This window comes from Chelmon rostratus, chromosome 1 (genome assembly GCF_017976325.1).
Source record: "Chelmon rostratus isolate fCheRos1 chromosome 1, fCheRos1.pri, whole genome shotgun sequence".
NCBI lineage: Eukaryota > Metazoa > Chordata > Actinopteri > Chaetodontiformes > Chaetodontidae > Chelmon > Chelmon rostratus.
In genome coordinates this window covers 31,432,238-31,457,460 of record NC_055658.1, presented here as the reverse complement: position 1 = coordinate 31,457,460, position 25,223 = coordinate 31,432,238, and the positions used below count along the sequence as shown (strand labels likewise).

At 43.1% G+C, this 25,223-nt stretch overlaps 1 protein-coding gene across 1 annotated transcript in view; it reads left to right on the top strand.

Annotated features, from left to right (window-relative positions):
• LOC121604549 (multiple epidermal growth factor-like domains protein 11) overlaps positions 1-25,223 on the top strand; it is a 96,254-nt gene that overhangs the window by 36,337 nt on the left and 34,694 nt on the right. The window contains exons 5-9 of the mRNA XM_041934102.1: positions 17,547-17,793; positions 19,017-19,137; positions 20,148-20,284; positions 24,152-24,364; positions 24,595-24,769. Coding sequence (XP_041790036.1) covers positions 17,547-17,793; positions 19,017-19,137; positions 20,148-20,284; positions 24,152-24,364; positions 24,595-24,769 — 893 coding nt within the window. The remainder of the gene's footprint in view (positions 1-17,546; positions 17,794-19,016; positions 19,138-20,147; positions 20,285-24,151; positions 24,365-24,594; positions 24,770-25,223) is intronic.

Below are 25,223 nucleotides of genomic sequence, written 5' to 3'. Positions count from 1 at the left end.
CCTGAGGAAATTACTGAGGAAACCCAACCGAGATACTAATGCACTCACCAACTATAGGCTGAAAGCCAACCTTCCATTCATCAGGAAGACACTGGACAAGATCATTGCAGTGCAAACTAACTCCTGTTAAAGAAAATAGCATCGTGGAGGGATTTCAGTCAAACTTTGGTTTTTTACAACCTGGACCTTATTTGTAGCATTAAATACGCCCATTTACTCACCCAGACAACTTTGGTGGCATTTGGAGTCGTTTTGAAGAAATTAGCCCCAGAGGAGCGGCGCGTATATCCGTATAATGCGAGTACTCGGGGCATCCATGCAGCCTCTATAAACGCATAATCTGAGGTGAAACTCGTTCATATTCCAATATTTTGTTATGATATGCTGGCGCTATTCCCCTCTGAGCCCGTGGTGGCATGTTATCAACATCCGGCGTCTCTAGACAACTACCTCTGACGTGGATGATGTCATTTCCGAAGCAGCCAGCCACAACACGGCTGACTCTGCAGCGGTGGGCTAGTTTAGCTGTAGTTTGCGACTGTTATTTTTCACAAAATAGATGAATATTTTTCCGACTCTGAGGTGGTGGACGATGACTTTGTTTACGATGGACGTCCTTACCGTTTCGAGCCGGAGTACATGGACGAGGAGCTCGTTGAAAGGAGGATGAGGAGGCAGAGAGAGGAACAGCTGGCCAAACAACAACAAACGGCTGCGCGTCCACGAGTCCACCACGGGCTCAGAGGGGAATAGCACCAGCATATCAGAACAAAATATTGGAATATGAACGAGTTTCGCCGCAGATTATGCGTTTATAGAGGCTGCGCATGGATGCCCCGAGTACTCGCATTATATGCGCCGCTCCTCTGGGGCTAATTTCTTCAAAAATGGTCGTATTTAATGCTACAATAAGGTCCAGGTTGTAAAAAACAAAAGTTAGCCTTTAAAACAGACCACAGCACTGAAACAGCTCTGACTACAATAATCTGCACCGTCAGACTAAATTCTGATGAAAATAAGGTCTCAGTTCTTGTCCTCTTAGACCTGAGTGCAGCCTTTGATACGATAGACCATGATATCTTAATCAGTCATCTGGAACAGTTGGTTGGTCTTTCTGACTGTGCGTTAAACTGGTTTAACATTTATTATTAGAGAATAAATGCAGCATATGACATTAAAACCCCTCCTGAACAGTACTAATACACAGTTTAAGTCACTCATTATGATATTGTGTGGTAATGTGAAGTGTGTTTTAGTAATACAGGTACCAAATATCTTGCGTATTGACTACTAGGGGCAGCAAACACACAATGAGCATTGACAGCTGAACAGCACTGGCCTGTGAGGCGACATTGGTGTCGGTCACACTAAAAATATTTTTTCCCAAACACAATCATTACAGAAGGAACAGCTGTAAAAAAAAATTTCTGAGCATCATGAGCACCCCGAGTCTGAACCACTGGGTCCAACAGGAGGTCTCTAATGAGCATGCTCTCAGCCCGCTCAGCCAGAGAAGGACTCTAGTGCTCGTCACAGTGTTTCAATAAAGAAGAACGTCAGTGTGTGGCTTTTTTCCATTCTGCTGGGATTTTGTCTTGCACTCATGTCGTGAGTAGTGAGACAAAGTAAGAAGAGGATTTGAGCTGGTGCTCACAAACTGCAGTAAGAGCCTGTCGCCTGCCTGCAGCTCTTCATATAACAGCACGATGAACGCTCCTTCTCCCCCCATTTTCCCTCCTGCAAAAATTAAACCTTCTCTGCCGATGCACGAAACAAGGAAGTGCACATCAGTACTAACATCAGTGGCAAATACACTGCGTTTCCTATATCTGCTTCACAATAAAAGCCGGCCTGTGGTCTGCCTCTGCACTGCGTTTAATGTGAAGCAGTAGGAAACCACAGTGCTGACGTGGCAGCAGAAAGCTGTGAGGCTTTTCATTAAGCTAAAATTTCTAACTCTGAAATATGTGAGTTTGTTTCCTGTGAATCCCTAATGTGTGCAGATGATTTAAATCCTGCATGGCCTCCACCAGTAACAATAAAAACCATGCTATCTGGAGACGTAGTTGCAGAATGTAATTACATCGAAAGGCGGTTGCTAAAAAAATGCCAACCATGAATATGTAATAAAATGTGAAGGTTGTAAAAAGCAGAATGGGCTTTTGGCTCAGATCTGTGAAAATAAAGCCCCCGAATGATGATTCCACCTTGTGTTCGTCGAGGTTGTGCATGAACTTCCTCCATAAGCAGCAGGTGCAGCTCATCATATCAACACACTGGACACTGGGTTACTTGTATGTGAGTTTGATATGTGTATTTTTTCACAAAGTTTTATAGTTTTGTGCTTCGGCTGCTCTGTTAACAGATTCAGAGACTATAGACTCCATCAGCAAACAAATTTCAGGCTGCTGCTTTCCTATCAAATCCGCCGAGTCCTTCTCTTTCTCCCTCTGCATGCCATCAATCTTGCGTGTCTGAGAGTGAGGGGGGAAATGGACTGGCACCTCACCTCGGAAACCTTTTCATTACCCATTTTCCTTCTAATGCCACGTGAGCCCACGCTGGACAAGCCTCATGACAGACAACCCATTAAAGGAATATAACGACTTGCACACTTCCCCGCCTGCCTTCGCTCTGCTCGGTCTCAGCGTCACCCCACCCCAGCCCAGCCCACCCCCCTCTACGCACTCTGATTAATTTCCAAACAAACTTGTTTATCGTCCGCTGCCGCCTTTCAGCTGAAGTGACCGACAGAATGGATCCTTTTCCTCCCCATGCGACTGACTTCGCTTTGACTTTGAGAATGTGCAGGAATTATTCATCGACTGCCTTCCTCCACTTTACATTTGCTCAGAGAAGAGGAGCACAGTCTCTTTATTTCCTCATCCACTTCTCTCTCAGTCATTTTGCACTTCAAGCCGTCTTGACCTTTCTCAAAGGGGCTCGTGGTGCAGAGGAGGCAGCTGTGACCTCCAAGTCGGAGTGAAGGTTGGTCTGTTGATTCCTAAAGGATCCCCTGAAGCCAGTCTGCTCTCCAGGATGGCACACAGACTGACTCAGAGCACACTCTGGGTTTAGGATACGATGATACTTCACTGATCCCTTACGGATGAATTGTCGTCCAGGACGAATACCAAGTGGACACAGTTATGGGGAACAGCAAAAACAAAGAATGTACGAGAAAATGAAATTAAATCAATGATGAAACATATATTTTTTTGTACTTTTCACAGTATTAAAAAAGAGCAAAGAAAGGAGAGAATGGAGAATATGATATTATTAACATAAAATAAGATTATTACTTTATTAATCCCCAGATGGGGAACTTCATTGTTATCGTTAGCATCAATAGGAATAGCAATAGCAAGTGTGTTTAGCGTTATTTTAAATTAATTTAGATTCTCAAACTGTAAATCGTACTATGCTACTTTCTGAGCTAAATGCTAACATGCTCAATGCTACTGTGAGCCCTTTTAAACAGAGGTCCAACAAAATAGATATAGAAATAGATATATTTGCAGAATGTGGCAGAAATTAAATACAGTATAATATTTCCGAGTATGTTTTATTCATGTATAATCATGTGAAAATTAGATTTTTTGCATTTTCCTCACCTGGGAAAGAGCTTTTTATATCTACAGATTGGCACCGGCATGTTTCTACAGCAGCTAAAAACAAACAAACCAAACACTTCTCTGTTTTTTGTGGCCAACGTAGGGGAGGGTGATTTGAGGGGTGCTCAGTTGCAATCTGCAACCTCACCACTAGATGTCATCTTATCCTAGAAGCTGAGAGAATATATTATACTTACATTCTGCAGTATTGATAATGTTGCTGTGCTTGCTGAATTTATAAAAGACAAATGTTGTAGAACACGTATCAGCTGTATAAGGCGATAATGTAAACATGCAGCTTATTGTGCAGCTTCCAAGTGCCCCTCCAAGTCTATTCTGAACTGCCCTCGCTCAGTTGACAGCAGACAGGACAGACAGTCACCTCGTCGACGTCCGGCGGGTGACCAGGATGATGGTTGACCTCTGACCTCAGCCAAATGGAGCCATCAGCTGTCTGATGTGCACCTCTCACCTCTTTATATTTGTCAGTGGGTCGGTGGGCGGACAGCCACCTGCCAGGAGCCATTAGACCTGAACTCAAATTTATGCCCCAAGTCTGCATAAAAGGAGATCATTAAAATGCAATTACCATACAGGAAAGCGAGCTGGACCACGCCTGAACGGGTCCAACACACACAACAAACAACAGTAAGTGATCAAGTGAAAGGTTGCCACATCTCATGCATCATTCCACAGCAACATTGTTGACGCCCGCTAATGACAGCAATTATTTAGACTTCAAAAACAAAAGGAAAAGTGCAGAGCGGCGACGTCAGTGAAGCTCTTAGAATTACTGCAGGCCTGATATGTTTTACCAGTGGTCTTAAAATGATCGTTCTAGCATTGATTAAGGCGGTGTTGACTTTCCCGGCTTATTATCTGGACGTGAAAACGGCCTCATTAAAGGGAAAATCTGTAAAAACTCAATCACCAAGACGCGCAAACAGATGCAGACGCACACGCAGTCACTGAGTCATTCGGCGTCACAATGAACTGACACTTTATTCCAGGCCTGTGAGCAGCAAACTGTGTCATCCATCTGGCCTGTCCTCCATCACAGCCCCCCCCCTCATCGACCCATGTCCCATGCAGCCTGAACTGTGCCGCCACTAATTACAATTATTAATTGAAAATAGGAAATCAATGTCTCTGAATTAAACACGAGCGTGCATGTTTGTATATGGGTCAGCCGTCTCCTAATAACTCAGCTCCGCTTGACATAGTTATCTACCGACAGGGCGTTTCAAAGTGTGAAAACTCAAGTGCACCTCACACTCAGTTAGCAGCGCACTCGTACGTCCAGAGTTCTGTTAGCGGCGACTTTCATCAGCTTTGTTTTGGAGGTGAAAGTGGCTTACTACAGAAAAACACTCGCCCCTGCTGCTTCCAAAGTATTGTTTACTCATTTGTCAAGGGAGCGCACAGCGGCTGTCTGACAGCGTGCTGATGAAAATAGTTTTACTCATGCAAGCAGCGTGGCCTTGAATAAAGTGGTGCGTTGCTGGGCGATACCGGTGCTGCTGGAAATATAAATGCACTGTACTTCTGATCCACGACTGTATGCTTTCCAGAGGCTCAGCTCGTCCCCGTCGTTGACCTTTCTCAATGAGCCTGTGGGGCATTTCGGCTAAAGAGCCGTCTGTGTGCGATTTGCTGTGCCTTAAAGTAATCATTTCCAAGCTTTTCATCTAAATAAAGCACATTTTTTTTACCCCGCCAATACAATAATGACTCAACCAATACAGTGTATTGTTTTAAAGCCCTGACTTTGCTGTTCAGCTGTGAGGCGGGCTCTCTTTCCTCTGCTGCGTAGGAAGTTATCGTCTCCGTGTTTATGGAAGCAATAATAGCAATTTGTTTGGAACAAATATAAGAGAGCAGTATTTAATAATAGATTATATTGAGCCAGCGCCCGTGGTAAATGCAAAACACCAGAGCTGCGGCTGCTTATCACCAAAGGTGTTGTCAAAGTCATGAAAAACAAGCATCTTCAGATTGTTTCTCTCCGAGCCAACTCTGCCTGCTCCGGAGTTTTTGACAAAGATGCCATTCAATTAAAAATGAATGAATTAACCTAGAGGCTCTGCGTGTGTGTGTGTGTGTGTGTTGACTGGATAGCTCGTTGGCTCTTGCCCAGCAGATGCTTTGTAGGCGTTCATTGGCCGACAGCAGAATCGATCGCCGGCCTCTTGACGGGGTGAAATCTTGAAGTCGAGCTTGATGACAGATGCAGAACGACTCTATAATCATTTATTCATCCCTGCAACGAGCCGTTTAGCGGCTCTCAGTTCAGAGAATATGGACCTTTTTTCTGTCTGCAGTTACGCATGAAAGCTTACATGTTTGGTATTACTGTAGACTGCATGTGTCACACCATTTATGTGTGTGTGTTAATGCATATGTGTGTGTGTTGGGGGATGTGTTTGGATGTAGTGTTTTACTTACTTCACTAAAAGCGTAAAATATAACATAAGAATAAAATGTGTAAATAATGGCTTTATTAATGGTTCCTATGGTTTATCCTCAGCTGGTGCAGCAGAAGTTGCTGACGTTACATTTCCCTGAAGTTTCCAATCTGTTGTTTAAATAAATAATCCCTTTAACCAGTGTGGTCTGTTTAAATAAAAATCAATAATAATGCAATAATAAATACTCACAGGCTTCCCACTTCCTAATAAGCCATAAAGTCTGCAGAGATAAATGTTAGCAAGTTGTTAATGAAGAGTTTTTCAACAGTCCGTCTGGTCTGCAGCTGTAAATGTTATTCATTTGTTTAGGTCTGCTGTGCTTTTTTAGGATCCCGTCTGCTCGAAATTATCTTTAAATTGGATTACATTTTTTTTTAGCAGCACAATAAGGAAACGTTTCAAATGGACCTGCAGAACATTCACTGTGTATTCAGTTTGCTTTTCCTGCTTCAGACACAGCGACCGCGGTCGTGGATAAATATGGAAGAAGCTCTTTCTGTGCAGAAAACATGATGCAGACTCCTCCAAACTGCATCCTAGAGAAAGAGTTGGCCTCCGCCTGCTCCTAAATGCTTCGTTAATAGCTCCCTGTGTGTTTTTATCACAGAGGTGCAGCAGTTCTGCTTTAAATCTGAGTCACAGAATAAAACTATTGTAATCTTAATAAATGCTTAATGACCTCCTGCACGCTGGCGCCCCGCTGCATGCAGCTGGTCCCTGTTTTATTTTTTCATCTTCGCCCCTCAGATGACCTGCCGCCGCCTCCCCAGGCCTGTCAGTGATTATCGGCTTGTGAGCCAGACTTTTGCGTCCATGCCTTCCTGTTTTCCTGGTCCTCTCCCTGTGCATGCCCCTCGTTTGTCCAGGTGAACACTCAAATAAAACTACTGACTTGAGTCCGGGCGCCTCAAACCGGAGAACGCAGAATGTGATCAGCAGGGTAGAACGGAGACAAATGAGTGCGGGTGCTGCTCCATAGATCAACAGATGACCCGGTGGCAGTCCAAGTGATGCTGTTTTCGGCCACTCAGCACTATCCCTCCGCCTCACTTATTGGCAGGGTATTCCCCCACTTCCTGTCCGATCAGGCCGCTCGTCGATCACCGTCTCACGGCGCACATGCATCCTCTTGTCACAGACTTTGATTGTCGCCTAAATCTCAGTTTGTGTGATGAGCAGTTCGGTGTTTGTCTGCACTCTGTTTGGAGTCTGTGTGATTCAGAGTTTGGTTCTTCAAGTAAGCACCTAAACTTTCTCATGTGAAATGATCTCTGGTTCTTTGGAAGTCAACAATCAATGCTCTCCTCTGAGTATTGTGTTTTTACTCGTCCACCAATTGAATTCTTATTCAATCAGCTGGAAAATGAAGCACAGTCGAGAGTCACACAAAAGCAGCTAATTCAATTGCAGATGCTTTCTGCTCCTGTGAATGGACACTTTTGAATGCAGAGCTTTATTTTTTTTATTTCACATAACCTTGTGGCCCACCCGGTGACTGTATTGACTGGTGACGTAAGTAGGTTTGATTAAATAAAACACTGTCATCATGCAGACGTCAGTGTGCAGGAGTGGAAAGAGCTGTTTTCAATATTCATTTAATGCTGGAGAGGTTTTGTCTTCTCTCGTGCTGTTTCGAACCGGCAGATTAGTCTGAAGAAGTCTAAAAAGTTTGCATGCGAGCAGAAAGAGTTTAAGAAAAGCTGCCCATCCCAGCAAGGCATTTCTGCAGCCCCAGCTCCAGTGCAGCTCCACAACAGACCCCTGTATTTGTACAACACAGTACCTGCATGCATGCATGTCTGGAGCTGTGAAGCAGGATGCTGCTGAACCATCCTGAGGTTTGCTAGATGAATAAAAGTTGAGGAAAACAGAACTGAAATGAGTGCAGCCCAGAAATGTATATTGAAATGTTTTTGTTCGGGCCACATTTGCACTTTTGTGAAAGCAAAACAACTCAAGCAGCTGACTTCCGCCTGATAGTGACTAATGAAGGATTATTACATTTGCATAACTTTTGCCTGTGTCATGAAAAAGCAGTGCAGTGAAACCCTGAAGGTTTTTCTTTCACGAATGGCTGGAAAGACAAGAGAAAACAGCATTTAAAGTAGGTGCAGCAGACGATTTAATGACGACATCAATCAGCCATGCGCGGCGCGCGTGTAGACGTTTCCTAAAGCACTTCACAGGCCTCTATAATACAAGAGAACACAATCCAAAACAATGGTAAAACAGGTGCCAAGTCATATTGTGGACTTCAAATTAGAATTTTTGGGGATAATTTAGTTTCTCTAATAGTTAAGGCTCTTACAGTGTGGTCAGCACTCAGCATATCTATATAACCTCATTATGCTGAATGCATAAAGAACCACAGATGCAAAACAGCATCGCAGCAGCGTTTCCTCTTGAATATAATAATGCACCTTCTGTGAATATGCACAGTAGCATTACACGTAATGGATTTATATTGAGAATCATAAAGATTTTATCATTGTCAGTGAGCTTTGAATGCACTTTAAGGTTTCAGGTCACAGCACAGTGATGAACTGCTGCTCTGCATCTGGAACTGGCTTGTAAGTGACTCACAGTCTCAGTCGGTGGGATCTCTTGACCGTCTGTACATGTAACTGAGTTTCTGATGGGCTTTTTAAATGTGAACATGTGCAGAACGAAGACCACAGATGTGCCATCTGTAACAGAGCGGTGTGATAACAGGAAAGTTCATAACACAAAGCGATGTGGCTCTAGAAGTTGTCTTCGCTACGACGACATTTTGTGCTTTAAGGCATTGACCCCCCAACCCGTGGGCCATTTGGTACTGGGCCGCACAGAAAGAAAAAATAATTTCCATTATTTTGTTTTTTCACAAAATTTGTTTGATTTCTTTTTCAAGTCTTAATGACGTTTTATTTTGAAAAGTGGCCGGATTCTCTCTGTTACATCCGTCTCGCTTGACGACACCATAAGTCACGTGATATATCCCGCTAAATTAAATCCCAAGCTAACAAAATGAACAACAAACAAAGTTCTTTAGAAAAAAATTTTGCAAAGGGGAAACGGTCCAATGAAGGGACGGAAGAGGAACCGAAAAATAGAACAGGCATCACCACACACATTCCAATATGGAAATATTAAAGAATATAAATAAAAATAAAATAAAGTGTAGGAATTTCTAACTGTACACAGTACAGAATAATATATACATCCATCTAATGAATGCATTAGTGAGAAAAGCGATGCTACCGGAAGTGCCCTCGCAATTTTATTTTGAAATGTATCACGTGATTTCCCGTGCTGACAGTGGAGGTGCCTGACAGTGCCAGTCTGCAGCCAGGTCCTCTTGACATGATTAAAAAGTGGATTTACGTTCAGTATTATTGTTATTATTATTATTAAAGAGAAAATACCACAGGTTTTAATGCGGATCTTATCATTTTATTTTGTTTTTATCTGCTACACCTTTAGACTGGGCCGTGAAAATATTGTCAGACATTAAACTGGGCCATGGTACAGAAAAGGTTGGGGACCACTGCTTTAAGGGACCACTGAGCTCTCACTGCAGAGGCTGTCAGTCCAAATGCTCTGACACACACACACACAGAAACAGTCAGGAAACATGTGTCACTAAAATGCACTCAGATCTCCAGAATAAGGTAAATAAGAGGAGGAGAATAAAAATGAGAAATGTGATCACAGACCTGCTGTGTGTAGAAGCACAGTTACAGTAACAGTGTGTGTAATTTCCTGTATAACCTCAAGTAACCTGGTTCCAGTTCAGATCCCTTCTGCACATCCAGTCTGCACCACCGTCTTTGTGGGAAACTTTAAGTGTGTCCTCAGAGCTCAGCAGACATCAGGCCTGTTTTACTTCGAATCTCATGTCCATCATCACAAACCAAATCATCACACAAACGACTACAAAGCTTTAATGTGTCTTCCTGTCTGTAACTGTGATAGACACACAGTATTTTCTTATTTATTTGATTTTCACAGCAAGTTCACATTGTGCTCACACTGACTCACATGTTCAAATCTGCATCATATTAAAGAAGACAAAGACAAGAACAGAACTGATTCAGTATCACACAAAGACCTGTCAGAGTGAATCAAGACCTAATGTAAAGTTTGCTTATTTAATATCTGACTTTTGACCAAAAACATCAGTCATATAATATAAAATGTTGTTAATGTCATTTTTAAGTTTCAGCCAAATGTTGAAGAATGACTTTTGCTTCTGCCGTTAACTCATAATGAGTCCATCCATCCATCCGTTTTCTGCCTCATACCCGGGTCAGCAGCACTTTCCTGCTCCTCCTGCAAGATCTTGAGGTGTTTCCAATCCAGACGAGACAAACAAACTCTCCAGCGTGTTCTGGGTCTCCCACCAGTTGGACGAACGTGGAAAACCTCCAATGGAAGGATCCTGCTCAGAGGCCTGAACCCCCTCAACTGGCTCCTTTCAATGTGAAGAAGCAGTGGCTCTGCTCTGAACGTCTGAGCTCAGCTGTTGCTCAGTAATCCCGCCTTTTGACGGGGCTCTACTCCAACCAAACTAGTTTATACATTACATGTTGTGCAAACAGACCAGCAGGCAAAAGTGTGTCTATCTGCTGTGAAAAGCCGGACGTCAGAGTGAGATAATAAATAATCAATAATCATTCAAATACGGAGCCGAAGAAGAAGAATGAAGAACTAAGATCTAGAGGTAGAAGTTTTAACCCGGGTTACCTTCACACGTCCACACATCTGGCCAATCACGGTGAAATTGGTGAGATGAGGAAACGCTTCGATGTGTCGTTCTGGAGGTGGGGTGGGGGGTTACAAACGCGTGTCTTTTAATTTGGAGGACTTGTTGGCTTATTTCTTGCCTGAGTCAGACGAGAAGATCGATACCACTCTCATGTCAGTCTGGAACTAGTGCGGGGCAGATGAATACGCTTCTCCTTCCCTCTAATTGCACAAATTGTTGTCGTGGCGGATTTCTGAACTTAAGAGAGTCGGGCTCGTCGCTACCTGCTTCCAGTCTTATTGCTGCCGTATGTCTGGCAGTTAAAGTCATCAGACAATGTCTTTTACAGCAATTTGCGCTGGAAAGAAATGCAGAAAGCAGCACAATCAACGTCTGCCTTCATATACAGGACGTCATGTTGATCTGCAGGATGCCATGCCAACAGACAGACTGAGGTGGATATGAGTCATGAAGCTGATGTGTTGCTTTGTGTGTTTGTGTCTCATGATGGGATCCTTTAGCTTCCTCTGAACATTAGGAGTTTGGATTTCTTCCTCCTGGGGTTGATTTTGATTGCTTCGCCTCATTTTTAAACCACACTTTCTCTCGTCGTCTCTCCTTCTCTGTTGCTCGTGCTGCTTCTGATGTTCAGTGCAGGTCAGTTCAGGCAGATAGAAAGTCAGGTTTCATGTGTTATACTTCTGTCAAAATGTAAAATAAAGGAACCTCGTAATGACAGAAATCCTCGTTCTGCGTGGGAGGGTTGTCTGTGGATCTTCCAATTAGCTGCTGCATTAAAAAAGGAGTGTTAAACATCAATATTTCAGTGTGTTCTGTGTGTGAGCATAAAGAGTAAAGGCAGTAACGAGGTTTATATTTGGAAGCTTTTAATTGCTGCTTTAACAGCTGTCCTATCATGCAGCTTATTCTTGAGATAAGTTGTCATTTATTAAGTTTCTGCTATAAAAATACATTAAATGATTCTGCATCAACAGAACGAGTGAATATTGAGCTGCCCCTGCTGTAAATACTCCTGATTACTGCCTTGTACAAACATTTAACTTATCTTCAAACATGCAGTAAAATCAACCAGTAAAAACAACGTTAAATTTCTTTTGAATCGAGGTTTCAAAAGGAAAGATTGCCGTACCAAACTACCTACTGAACCTGCCCAACTGTCTTCAACGCTTCAAAACCAGGAGTTTTACTGTCTTTGTAAAGGTTTTACACTCGTCTGTTTACAGCTGCAGTCACCTGCTGCGAGTACGGACTGACAGAAGATAAGATAAGATAAGATAAGATAAGATAAGATAGAACTTTATCGATCCCATGCAGGGGAAATCATGTTGTTACAGACAGCAAGAATGAAAAAGAGATGTCGAAAAAGAACAAAATGGATAAAATAAAAAAGATACAGAATAAAAATCAACTGTAGAAGTATATTATATACAAAAGAGTATAAAAATACTACTGCCTTGAGAAAGGATGGCTCAGTCTATATGGATAATAAAATACAGTGTTTTTAATAAAATACAGTTTTGAAGCATAATGTTTCATTTCAACAACTTTCCCAGTCACAAAAAAAGTGGTCGTGGTTAAAAATGTCTCCCTGTTGGTGCCACATGGCAGCTCGAAGGTGAAACCCTCAATCTCAACATGAAGGACTCACATTGAGGCTCTCAGCTATCAAACCCTGGTGTGGCTGAGCTGAAACTATCTGCATCTTACATCATGTTGTCTACGGGCAGTAACTCATGACAGACGAGAAAAACAAGAAAATACACATTTAAGAGCAAGATGGACCCACAAATACGAGGTTTAAAGGTGGTGATCGAGCTGTATTTAACGACCTCCGGCCACTAGAGGGCAGGATGAAAGAAACAGGGCATCCTGTCACGTGACCTGACCGTGATTCTCAGTGGGATCAGCAGCAGTAAAACCCTCAACTCAAACCTTTCAGACGTGATTTTTGTTAATACTGTTAATATCTTTCACATTTTGGGAAATGTGCTCATTGATGAGAGGTGATGAAAAGATCAATCTCATATCTGTCAGTATCTGAGGTGATTAGCTTATCTTAGCTTAGCTTAGTGTAAAGACTGGAAAAAAAAAAGACAGCATGATAATTAGTGAGCAGTGGAGGTGTTGGTGGGCAGATTATGCTGTGTCCCCCACCCTCACACCTCTAGTCACTATCCTTATGCTAAAATAAGATAATCCTCTCCTGGCACTAACTTCATACTTCATACATACATAATGCAGCTTCTTAATATATGAGAGTGGCATAGATCTTCTCATCTAGCGCTCAGTAAGAAAGTCAATACGCACATTTCCCCAAATTCCCCCAAAACTGTTCCTTTAATCAAGAGCTGGTGACAGCAGCCTCTGGAAGAAACACAGAGGCAGGTTAAGAATGAAGTCCAGGTGTGTTTCTCTTTTACACGAGAGAAAAGAGCTCAGATTTTATTATTGGCAAAGCATGACTACATCACAGACAAGCCTAGAAATATTCCTTAAAGAGTTAGCCCTTGCCAGAGTATATCATGCAGCGCTTAATTTAGTGCAGAAAGTTCTGCTTAGTGCCAGCGAGCTACTCTTGATCAAAGTCATTAGTCACTTGATTTGGACTCTTTGCTGCTGAATAATTGAGGCTGGGAGAAGATAAAGGATTTGACTATGCTGGCTCACTAGTTAAGAGAAATAAAGAGAACTGCCCTCTCTGAGAGAGAGACTGAAGGAGGAGAGAGATGGAGAGAGGGCAGGAGGAACTGAGAGATGCGTAGAAAACAGAAGGAAGCGAAGGGAGTAAATTAGAGGAAGATTGAAAAGGAGGGAGTGCGAGTCTGATTTATGCTTTGTCTGCTCAGAGCTCTGTCAACCGCAGTACTGATGAAACATTTAACACTTTAATATCTGTAAAACTACCACCCACGTTTGGGGAGAAAGTTTCCGGAGCGTGGACTTCTCCGCCGCCTCTCACTGCAGTTTCCGGGGTTTTTCCTTCCCACTTAAGGCCATTCATTCAGAGCTCTTGGCACTCAGACTCTGGGTACTTTACTTCCCTTCTGGGGAGTGCAGTTCACCCCATGAGCATATATCAAAAAGATAATAGCGCTTTGATTTATGTTATCTGATGTAATATACAATAAAATGGTCCGTCTTTTGCGCTTGTTTTCATTTAAAGTCTGTGGGTCCTGATTTATACCAGCAATTCATCTACTTACAGACCTGTGATGTGTTTCCTGAATGCAGATCTGGAGAATCCGCTCATCGGTGTTTATAAAGGAAGGAGACACGCTAAAAAAGGGTTCCTCATCGAGAACACTCCATCCACACAGCTACAAGAGAGTAAAACAGCTGGAAATAACTGCGCCCAGTGATATGTAGATTTAATTTTTCTAAATACGGGCCCATTAGAATATAGCACAAATAGAAACCCCTCATCCATCGCCTTGTGGTGGTTCCACTTTATTCAGCAAAATGCGGTGGATGCAGTTGCTGAGAGAATTAAAATGCTAAATGCTGAATTTTCTGCTGTTTCAGCCTGATGGTGCTTGTTTGCTGCTGTATGGAGGAAGCCGCATCCATCACGCCGCGTGTCACCGCCGCAGGCTGACGCTCGTGGCATTTGTTGTGAGCCGTTATCATGTCACATCGGGCCAAACGCGGAGCAGCATGCGAGTGTCAGTGCGCTCCTGAGAATCGGCTGCAGGCAGGTGCATCCTGCCTTCAGGCCTCAGTGTTCGTCTGATGAACTCGTTTGGACGGGGGAAGTGTTCACAGCTGATCCGAACAGCCACAGTGACGGAGGGCGAACAGCCTGCAGGCTCGTGCAGGAGGCGACGTCGCATTCAGTATGAGATCAACGGTGCACATTTTCAGTAGATACTGGAAGGGAATCATAGTGAGAGATGTTCAGATCATGCTCACAGTCACTGCGACTTTGGAAGCTCTGGTTGGAGCGTACTGATGCCTTTAGAGTCGGACTGATGACAGTACGTTTAGCATTGAAGTTCACCTGAACATCTGCGGGACACGAGCTGAATTCATCTTCATGAAACTTGGAGGAGCACTCAAACAAATCGAGTCATTTTTAGCTCAGCTGATAGAACGTAAGCAAGAGTTTTATGTAAAAATAAAACAAAACAACAGACTATGCAGCTTAAATTACAAACTGAGTTACTGTGTGGAGGTCCTGCTTCTCTTCACTGAGTCTTTACATTTGGCTGAAGTGGCGGCATGAACATGAAGTGACAAACTGAAGTGTAAGGACGTATGTGTTGCTTCTCTTTAACCTCGCGCTGAAGATACTTTAACACCATACGCTTCGTCTTTTCTGGCCCTCGGGTCGTGTTGGAAATATAACATCACAGCACATTTGAAGAAGCCAGCAAAGTGGATGTGGCCAGGAAACTGGAGATGTGGGGATCTTCCATTAAAATTCTAGTTGTTTTAGGTCAAATGTATGAAACAGAATAATTAATTACTTTTCTCAGGGAGTAATTAGTAATTGATTGCTGTAGAAACGTAAAGAGTAAAATCTGGTTTAGTGCATTTTTTTCCCACCGGCTAACATCAGCGACAGGATTTTTGCTGCAGCTGCACCGAGACTGTGGCTTTCTCTTCTCCAAAGCTTCAGATTAGCTGAAACGTAAAAGCTCCTCCTGATCCCTGTTTTTGTGCTTTGTGTATGTGGATTTTTAAGATCACTCTATAAATAAAAGTTGACTTGGCTCGCCTGCACTTAGGTATCTGTCAGTATGAAGAGCTCACAGACCAGCTGGGTCGGTAAACATCCCTGTGCTGCATGAAGTTTCCTGTTTCTGCAGAACTTTTCAGGCCTCGCGTTGACATTTCAGGCCGACAGCGTGCAGAGTTATCACATCTGTTCCCTTCAGGGAAGCGTTCAAGGTGCCTCAGTGTAGGTTAAACTGCTGTAAAATTAATTTATTTCTGCCAGCATTCATCACGACTGGGACCTACTATATATTTTCTTATGACAGCAAAGGATATCTGTACGCTGGACTGTCTGTTGTCTAATGTGTTTGTCCGCAGCTGTTAAAATGAAATGGCTTGAAGAAACTGAAATATTCTGGTGCACAAATGAGCCAGAACTGGAATGGCTGTTAATTATTGATGCGTTTAAGTTCGCTAACTTCATCTCAAAAGCCTGGCTATTTAATCGAAATGTATTCAGATTTTTCCGGTGCTCCTCAGCTCACCTTTATTTATGTAGCATCTTTCATGCAAACATGCAGCCCAAAGTGTTTCACAGAACCCAAAACAATAAAATATTAAAAAAATAAATAAAGCCAATGCAATGAAACAAACAAACACTATGGATAAAAAGTATAAAAAACAGTGATTAAGACTTAGAATGACAGAAACAAATGACGAGGCACCTTTAAGGTCCAGTGTGGAGGATTTAGTGGCATCTAGTGGTGAGGCTGCAGATTGCAACCAGTGGCTGCTGCTCGCCTCACCCCCCCTTTCCAAGCCTGTAGGAGAAACTAGTGAAAAGCACAGAAGTCGTTCTCTGGAGTCGGTGTTTGGTTTGTCCGTTCAGGGCCACTGTAGAAACATGGCGGACATGAATTTAGGAATCCTACCATTGGCTTAGCCTGATATTCTGACCCTACATGTGACCAATCATCACTCCTCATGCCTAAAGCTGTCCAACCCTGCTTTAAAGGCCAAACAAAGCTCCACGTCTCCTCTCCTCTCCTCTCCTCCCTTGTCTTCTCTTGTCTTCTCTTCTCGTCTCTTCTCTTCTTTTCTGTCCTATTCTCTTCTCTCCTCCTCTCTCATATTTTTTCTTTGCTTCTCTTCATATTTCCCCTTCTCTCCTCTCCTCCTTTCTTCTCTTCTCTCCTCCTCTTTCATATTTAGATTTTTTTCTTCTCCTCTTCTCTCCTGTTTTCTTCTCTTACCTTCTGCCCTCCTCTCTTCTCTTTTCTCTCTCCTCTCTTCTCGTCTCGTCTCTTCACTTCTTCTCTTCTTTTCTGTCCTATTCTCTCCTCTCCTCCTCTCTTATATTTTTTCTTTGCTTCTCTTCATATTTCCCCTTCTCTTCTTTCCTCCTTTCTTCTCTGCTCTCCTCCTCTCTTATATTTAGATTTTTTCTTTGCTTCTCTTCATCTTTCCTCTTCTCCTCTTCTCTCCTGTTTTCTTCTCTTATCTTCTGTCCTCCTCTCTTCTCTTTTCTCTCTCCTTCTCCTCTCTTCTCGTCTCTTCTCGTCTCGTCTCTGCTCTTCTTCTCTTCTTTTGTGTCCTGTTCTCTTCTCTCCTCCTCTCTTATATTTTTTCTTTGCTTCTCTTCATATTTCCCCTTCTCTCCTCTCCTCCTTCCTTCTCTCCTCCTTTCTTCTCTTTTCTCCTCCTGTCATCCTGAGCAACAAGTGTAATTCAAAAAAGGGCAAATTTATCCTGCTGTTCACCTGTACTTTCAACGTTTGAAAGGATGTCGTTGATGTTAATTCTAGTTTCAGCCACGTTCTGTTCATCTTCATCGTTAATGTGCTGCTCTGTGTTACAGGATTTCTCAGCTCTGCTACAGTTTGGTTTTTGTTGGTTTCAGTTTCACATGTTATGAACATATCACATCGTTTGATTGGCATGTTAACTGCCCCCGGCGATATTATGGGATAGCATTGTTGTTTAAGCCTCGCGGCTCCTGCAGGTATTGACGATAGCTCTGTTTTGAATCTCACGCTGACTCGTGGCCTTCTGTCCATCCAGGCTGCGAGAGCGACTTCTGGGGGCCCCACTGCAGTAACCGGTGTCAGTGCCGGAACGGGGCCAAATGCAACCCGATAACCGGAGCCTGCGTCTGCACCGACGGCTACCAGGGCTGGCGCTGCGAGGAGCCCTGCGACCCCAGCTTCTACGGCAAGGACTGCACGCTGGAGTGCCAGTGCCTCAACGGCGCCACCTGCCACCATCAGACCGGCGAGTGCCTGTGCGCCCCCGGATACACCGGGGCCTTGTGAGTAGCTGAGTTTATCCTGCTGAAGAGCTCTCAGAAAGCTCTCCAGATGTGTCGAAGCTGAACTTTTTCATAACTTCTGACTTGATTCGCTGCTAAAAGTTACCTGTGATCAACGTTATGACATCAGTTCTACATTAGCAGGTTTTATTACATTAACAGGAAGGCAGATTCTTCTTAATCTAAGTAATATTTTAAAAAATAGAAAGATTTCTCTTCAACAGAAAGTTTTGAATGTGTTAGCAATGAACTAAAATCCAATAATATGCAAATTATTCCAACAACAGGAAAGAAGATATAGAAAGACTTTTTTACATTACAGTTTTTCTCCTTTTCTGCAGATGAAAAACAACAAATCTCTCAAAACAAAAAACAAAAGCTCTAAAATGTGTTGCGTTCTCAGAGACAATCGTACAGTCGACACAATGACACAGTGGCGTCTGAAAAGAAAATAGTGCAGCTAAAAACACTGCCGACAAAACAAAAACACAACTTTCTTTTTCGGTAGGATTCAAACTGGAAAGGAAATGAGCGAATTATTTTGGAAGTGTGTTTGATTTGCTTTTCATTTACTTCCCACCTGTTGGAGCGGTCGGTGTTGTGGCAGGGATCAGAGCCTCTTCTGAATGACTTTACGACAGTCTGATGGGACTTCACGTAGATTTTCCAGCTTACATTCAAAACTCTCCTCACATTTCTTTAAGCAAACGGCAGGTAACCAGCCAGGTGTGTCCCTCACAGGTGTCGTTCTAAATCATGTTTTTGTCCTCCTCGCTTTTATTGTTCCGGCTTCTAAATAAATTCCCAGTGAACTTTGACCTCTGCCCGTCCGGCCGCAATATTCCAGACCAGAGAAGAGGTTTCAGTCACGCGCAGGAGGTTGTTCGGGACACTGCAGACACTACTCAGGGGTGTAAAAAGCTCAGTTTTAGTTTCATTTTCCCAGAAAAGACATAAGAAGAAAGAAAAGAACAGTCAAAAATAAGGTTGTAGAGCACAGCAATGGGTTCATCTATCTCTCTACACGGTTATGTGTTGTGCTAACTGAGTTTTCTTATTGCACAGACTCTTTATTAAATGTAGATATGTGTTGTTTTTTGTTGTTATGTTGACATTTTGGCATCACGCAGGTCATTGTGTTCTCGCTCTGGAGGCAGGACTCATCGGTCATGTCACATCGTGTCTCGACATTAACGCCCGCCTCCTCTGTCTTTTCCCTCCAGCTGTGAGGAGCCGTGTCCTCCGGGCAAACACGGCTCTCTGTGTGAGCAGCGCTGCCCCTGTCAGAACGGAGGAACCTGCCACCACGTGACCGGAGAGTGCTCCTGTCCCGCCGGCTGGGTGGTACGAGCTGCTCCGCGCCCGCAACAAAACCGACCGATGTGCACGTTGGTCAGAGCTCGGCTCGCCATGAGCCGAGTCTGATGTTTGTGTTCGAAGCTGAGAATCATGCAGACGTTTCCTCTTTAGTGGCATTTAGCATCATCATGGGACAACATTTACGTCAGGAAACCTTCGTGAGAGTAGGAGCAGTGGAGTCGCCACAGTGCAGCTCTGATAAAAACATTTCTGTTATTAAGATTTAACAAACAGCCTGCTGACAGGTCAGGAAGAGCTGTGAAAGGCTGATTCCTTCACTTATTCTGTGATCATCATAATGACTTAAAGACTATTTAGGTAAAGTTTTTGTACAGCTGATTGTATTCAACTCAACATTAAACACTGAAAAATTAGACGTTTGCCACATGAAGTTCCAGAAAACCATATTGTGCAAATAAGTACTGATTTTGGTTCAGTGCAGAAACTCATCTGCTGTGTCAAAACCTGTCAAATGACAGCAGCTCCAGTGTGTTTCTGTTACTGTGAATGGACTCAGGCAGGGCCTTAAAAAAACCTCTAAATCTCAGCGATGGTTGTTTAACATCAGATGTAGGGTTATATTCTCTATAAGCTCCTATAAACTTTTCCCTGTCCAATATTCTCATACTGAAATTTAATGCTGGGCCGAAACAAACACCGGCTGTATTATGTTGTGTTGTCAAGCTGTAAACTGGGACCAGGATCTCCCTGAATTGACTGACGTCCTGCACAAAAAGCATCACTTTGTGTCACAGCCACCGCGCTCAGAGCATGAAAATGATTAATAATTAGTGACATACATACACAAAGAGCATTCTACCTCACAAAAAACTGCATAAAAACCAATTTATGTTATATCAAAGTTTTTCTCAGGTCGAGAAGTAATTTTGAATTTGGAGACTGTATTGAGCGTGTGGTCGCACACACAGCTCACTGTCTGTATTCTCATGTTGGATGTGCATGTAAAGGTGACGGTCATGTGTCTCCCTCCTCAGGGTCCCGTCTGCGCTCAGCCGTGTCCATTCGGGTCATTCGGCATTAACTGCTCTCAGGAGTGCACGTGTCGTAACGGAGGCCTGTGCGACCACATCAGCGGCCAGTGCCAGTGCACCGCCGGCTACATCGGAGAGAGGTACGGTACGAAAGCGTGGCCGCGAGAGTGCGTGAGACTTTATCCGACCCTCCCGGAAATCAGCAAATATTAATGGAATTGAGCAGGGAGGAAGATTAACAGCAAATACAGCAGCTAAACTCATAGAAACAATACGACAATGTGAGAGGAGGAGTTTATGTTTCTGTATGAATGTGTGAACTTGTTGAGTTCACAGTGTGGAGTCATTCTGGGACATTTTAAAATGAAACGCATCACTTCGTCAGCACACAGCGCCGTGCTTTATTCCCTGAACGTGTCTGACTGTCCCGCGTCCTCATGGCTTCTGTCAGCGTCCATCAGTTATTCATGTGATTAGACGAGATAAATAATTAAACCACAATCATAGAAAACATTATAATCACCTTTTTAAAATACAGTATTTGACCCTAATGGATAAGAGAGAAAACCATAAATGAGTATTAAAACATAAAGAATATTTATTTTTCATTTTTCAATACAAAACAGCAAATTCTACTCGTTCAAATTCAGGTTTTAAAACACAGTGTAACTTTTCCACCTGTCCACATTTTAAGGCCACTTGAGATGGAATTTCTAAGCGTATTTATGGATCTCTTTTCTCTTTTTATTTAAAATATTAAAAGATTTTTTAGGACTCATCCATAAATTCATCCTGTCAGGTGTGATTGTGGTTGATGCGCTAACCGCCGGACACGTAGAGTAAAGCCACGCTTGGGCTCATTAGCTCCAGGGACGAGTGGCTAGCGGAGTGATAGCTTAGTAGAAGTTGTGTGTTTGGATGTCATTCATCTAAAACTTTGTTTACATTTCCAAACGAAGCGGTTGAGCTCCATCGCTCCACCTCATCATCTCATGACACAGGAGACTCATGTGATCAAGTCAGATCGATGAACAGGAACCACATCTGGGTTTTCTGTACAAATACACAGATTTAATACACCATAAACGCTGATTCAAGTATCTCTACACAAAATATACAGTATCTTTAGATCTCACTACTGCTGACTACTAAAACATTTTAGAGGTGAAGTTTTTGGTATGTGGTCAGGACATGGTCCTTCATGTGTGCGTTGAAGTCACAGCGCCCTCTAGCAGCTGGGGGGAGCATCGTGACGTTAATATAAGAGCCACAGAGGGAGGAGGCTTTAACACAGGAGGGGTCCACATGACCAGGAACTCTTGTTGTGATGTGATCACAGCGTCCACAGCTCCATTCCACCTCGCCAGTAGTACATTTACTCCAGCACTGTGCTTAACGTACAATTTTAAGGTACTTGTACTTCAGTTAAGTGATGACATTTTCTGCTACTTAGTACTTCTACTCCACTTTTTGAAGTTGTTACTTTGAATATTCAGATTAGAAGCAAAAACAAAAAAACAAAATATGACAAACTAAACAATAATGAAGTCCTATTATAGATTAAACTGCTCAGCAGTATATTTATAGTAGTTATAATTAACCGGCTGCAACATTAAAGTGATATATGCATGATGAACATTTAAGTAAAAGATCTGAGTTTTCTTCCATCGCTGCACTTTTCTCTCTCATCAAGTTTCTAGTTTATCTCTTTAATGTAATTAATCAAATTAGGACAAAATGCTATAAAACGAGTTGTTCAATGAACAGCTAGTTTGTAGGTCAGTGCGGTTTTCCCTCGTTGAACATTCAGTGTTTATTGGAACAGAATTAGACTAAACTGTGGAGACATTTGTGCCAAACATCAGTGATTTATGCTCATGTTCTTTCCTCCACTCACTCCAACACACTCATGGATTTATGCACCTTTTTTTGTCCATCTCCCATCACCTAAAGTGGGAGATTTTAATGAAGCGCCATTTGAAATTGTTTTCTCCTTTATTTCCTCCATCATCTCTGACACTGTCTATTAGTTTAAAAAGACTCTCTCCACCTCCCCCCCGGTCAGCTCCGTCTCTCTCTTCCTTCCACTCTGTCCGTCTTTGTCTCTCTCCTCCTCCATCCTTCCTCCCAGTTGAGCCAAATTACCTCCATTCATTTAGGCCTCAGACAGGTGAATTAGCCAACATGGAATAATTCCTGGACGGAGTTCTCCTCCACCCCGTCCACGTTCTAATGGAATTAACGGAGATAAGAGTCCTGAGGAAGTCAGCGTGATTTAAACGTGACACAAAACAGAAATCCTCACTGAGCCATTTTAATTGAGTGATTTGTCTATTTCTTAATGGTTTCAACTGGCGGACGTGTTGAGAATGATGCAGAGATGTCGGACTTTAGCTTGGCTTAAACAGTTTTCCGTTTTGTGTCCGCTGGTGCTCATCAGAAAGACCGCTGCTCTCTGGATTTTAGATGTTTCGTGAACGTGAGACCTATTTTAAACATTTCAGGTCTCCCAGTTTGAGTCGGCATCAGAGAGCTGGTTTGTTATCTCCCTGTTGATCCTGAAGGGCTCGTTGTGATGTTACAGCTCTCTTTGTTTCTCTCAGTCTGACATTAGGAATGAAATCTGTGATAACTGAAATTAGTCTCTGCTGAGTTTATAGCACATTATGAAGATCCAGCTGTGTCTTTAATTTATGGTAGTCATGGCAGACACAGCATTTCTATTCTATTTTATTTGTATCCCATTTTATTTTTGCTTTATTTATCATTTATTTGTGTAGTAGCACCTTGGGCCTGTGAGGAGGGACATTTGGACATATATGGATGACTTGCACTTGATTGTAATTAAGTACTAATTTGAGGTACTTGTACTGTACTTGTGGATTTCCACTTTATGCAACTTTATATTTCTACTCAGCTACATTTCAGAAGCACTTTTTACTCCACTACCTTTGCCTGACAGCTTTAGTTACTAGTTACTTTCCAGATTACAGTTTTTCACACCCTTCCTGTCCAGTGAAAAGCTTTTCCTTCATGTCTTGAGAAACTTCTCGTCCTCTCGTCCCTCATATGATGATTTTATAGAATATGATGCATCGCTGCAGATTAAACCAGCCAACAGGATATAAAGTAGATCAAATGAGCTCAACCTGGAACATCTACAGCAGTAAAATGCAGCATTAATGCAGCAGGAATATTAATCCACAAACATCAGATATGACAGAGAAACACTGACAGCAACATTTTACTGATACATGATGACTTGTACTCTTTATACTTTAAGTACACACCACCACATCATTAGGAGAAATTGGGGTTCATTCGAGGATGACCCACTCTACCTGCTAAACCACAGCAGCCATTTTTATTCACCGAAACATTTCTCACCAGACAAGTTTTCCTCCGCTGAAGGCCTGAAATGAGGCAGAATTAATCTCAGAGGATGTTAGCGATTAGTGAGAAGTGCTTTCTAAATGATCAAAGTCTAAAGATCGTGGATAAGACCTGTTTAAACTACACCAGTAAACCGTGTTAGCATTTTTAGAATGAATGATGTTGTGTACATATGAGACACACCTCAGAGGTCTCCATGGGACCTGATCCTAGACAGAACCCTGAGAAATCTACCTGAATCTCACCTGCATGAATTAATTTTCAGAAAAGCTCCGATCCAGAAGGGACAGAAGACAGTCAGACTGTAACGACTTAATATGTCCTCTTGTTATGTCATGTACTCAGAAAACTGACTGAGAGAATAATTAATTCTAGCAGGAAGACATTTACCAGAACCTTCAGAACGTGTCCTGAAGTTCCTGCGAGTTTCTGGACCGCATCAGTGGGCGGACTGGAAAATAGGTTTAACCGCACTGTACCTGGAATTATCCTGTACGTCTTTGCTGCTGCATATTTGAGGGACAACCTTGCTCATGTGACCAGAAACACTCATTCAGATTTAGACAGATAAGATTTTACACCTCTTCTCCATTGTGGTTTTTCTGCTGACCCAGATGCCAGGATGAATGTCCGGTCGGCACCTACGGGCCGCAGTGTGCCCACAAGTGCGACTGTCAGAACGGGGCCAAGTGCTACCACATCAACGGGGCCTGCCTGTGCAACGAGGGCTTCAAGGGCCCCAGCTGCCAGGACCGCTTCTGTCCCACAGGCCTCTACGGACTCATCTGTGACAAATACTGTCCCTGCAAGGCTGCAAACACACTCAGGTGCAACGCTTCACACTGCGCAGCACAGTATGAACACAAGAAGGTTGAATTAGCTTCTGTAATCCATCAAAGTTTCACGTGAGATCCGAACAGCACGAAACATTTTAACCAAAGAAAGATGAACTTACAGGTTTAGGTGCGATTCCTCAAGCCAACAGATCAAAATGTGGCTTTTAATTTGTTGTAATTGTGCACTCTACTCTGTAGACTGACTGACTTCTCTCTCTCAGCTGTCACCCTCTGTCAGGCGAGTGCACCTGTGCAGCGGGATGGGCGGGGCTGTACTGTAACGAGACCTGTCCGGCAGGTTACTACGGCGAGGGCTGCAGAGAGCCGTGTGCCTGCGCCAACGGAGCCGACTGCGACGGCATCACCGGAGCCTGTGTGTGCGCTCCAGGATACATCGTGAGTACAGACACACGCCTGCTCTGACACGAACCCGCTAACGACCATCACACCCGGCGGCCGCGCTCGTTCACATCACGTTTTTAAACGACCTCGTCTGTTTCATCGACTGAATACAAACCACAGCAGTCTTATCAGTCTTATCTTAGTGTGTAAGTCTGGACAGCAACAACTCAGAACATCTGCGATGAAAAATGTCGGTTTCAAAGAGAAAAGTCCACCAATACTGACGTGACGAGAGAAGATTCGACCTGAAGCAGCTGTTCATCACTCGCGTCTCCTGCAATCTCATCAAGGAGCTGAGATACCAGTAAAATTAGTTCCTGCATTATTTCTCTCTGTGGTGTCTGTGGTTGCCATGGCAGCAAGTTGGAAAAAGTTCAACCTTCATCAGCTTTGACAGCCGACTGTGGCAGGAAACAGTGGGGACTACACTTCCCATGATGCACCTGAC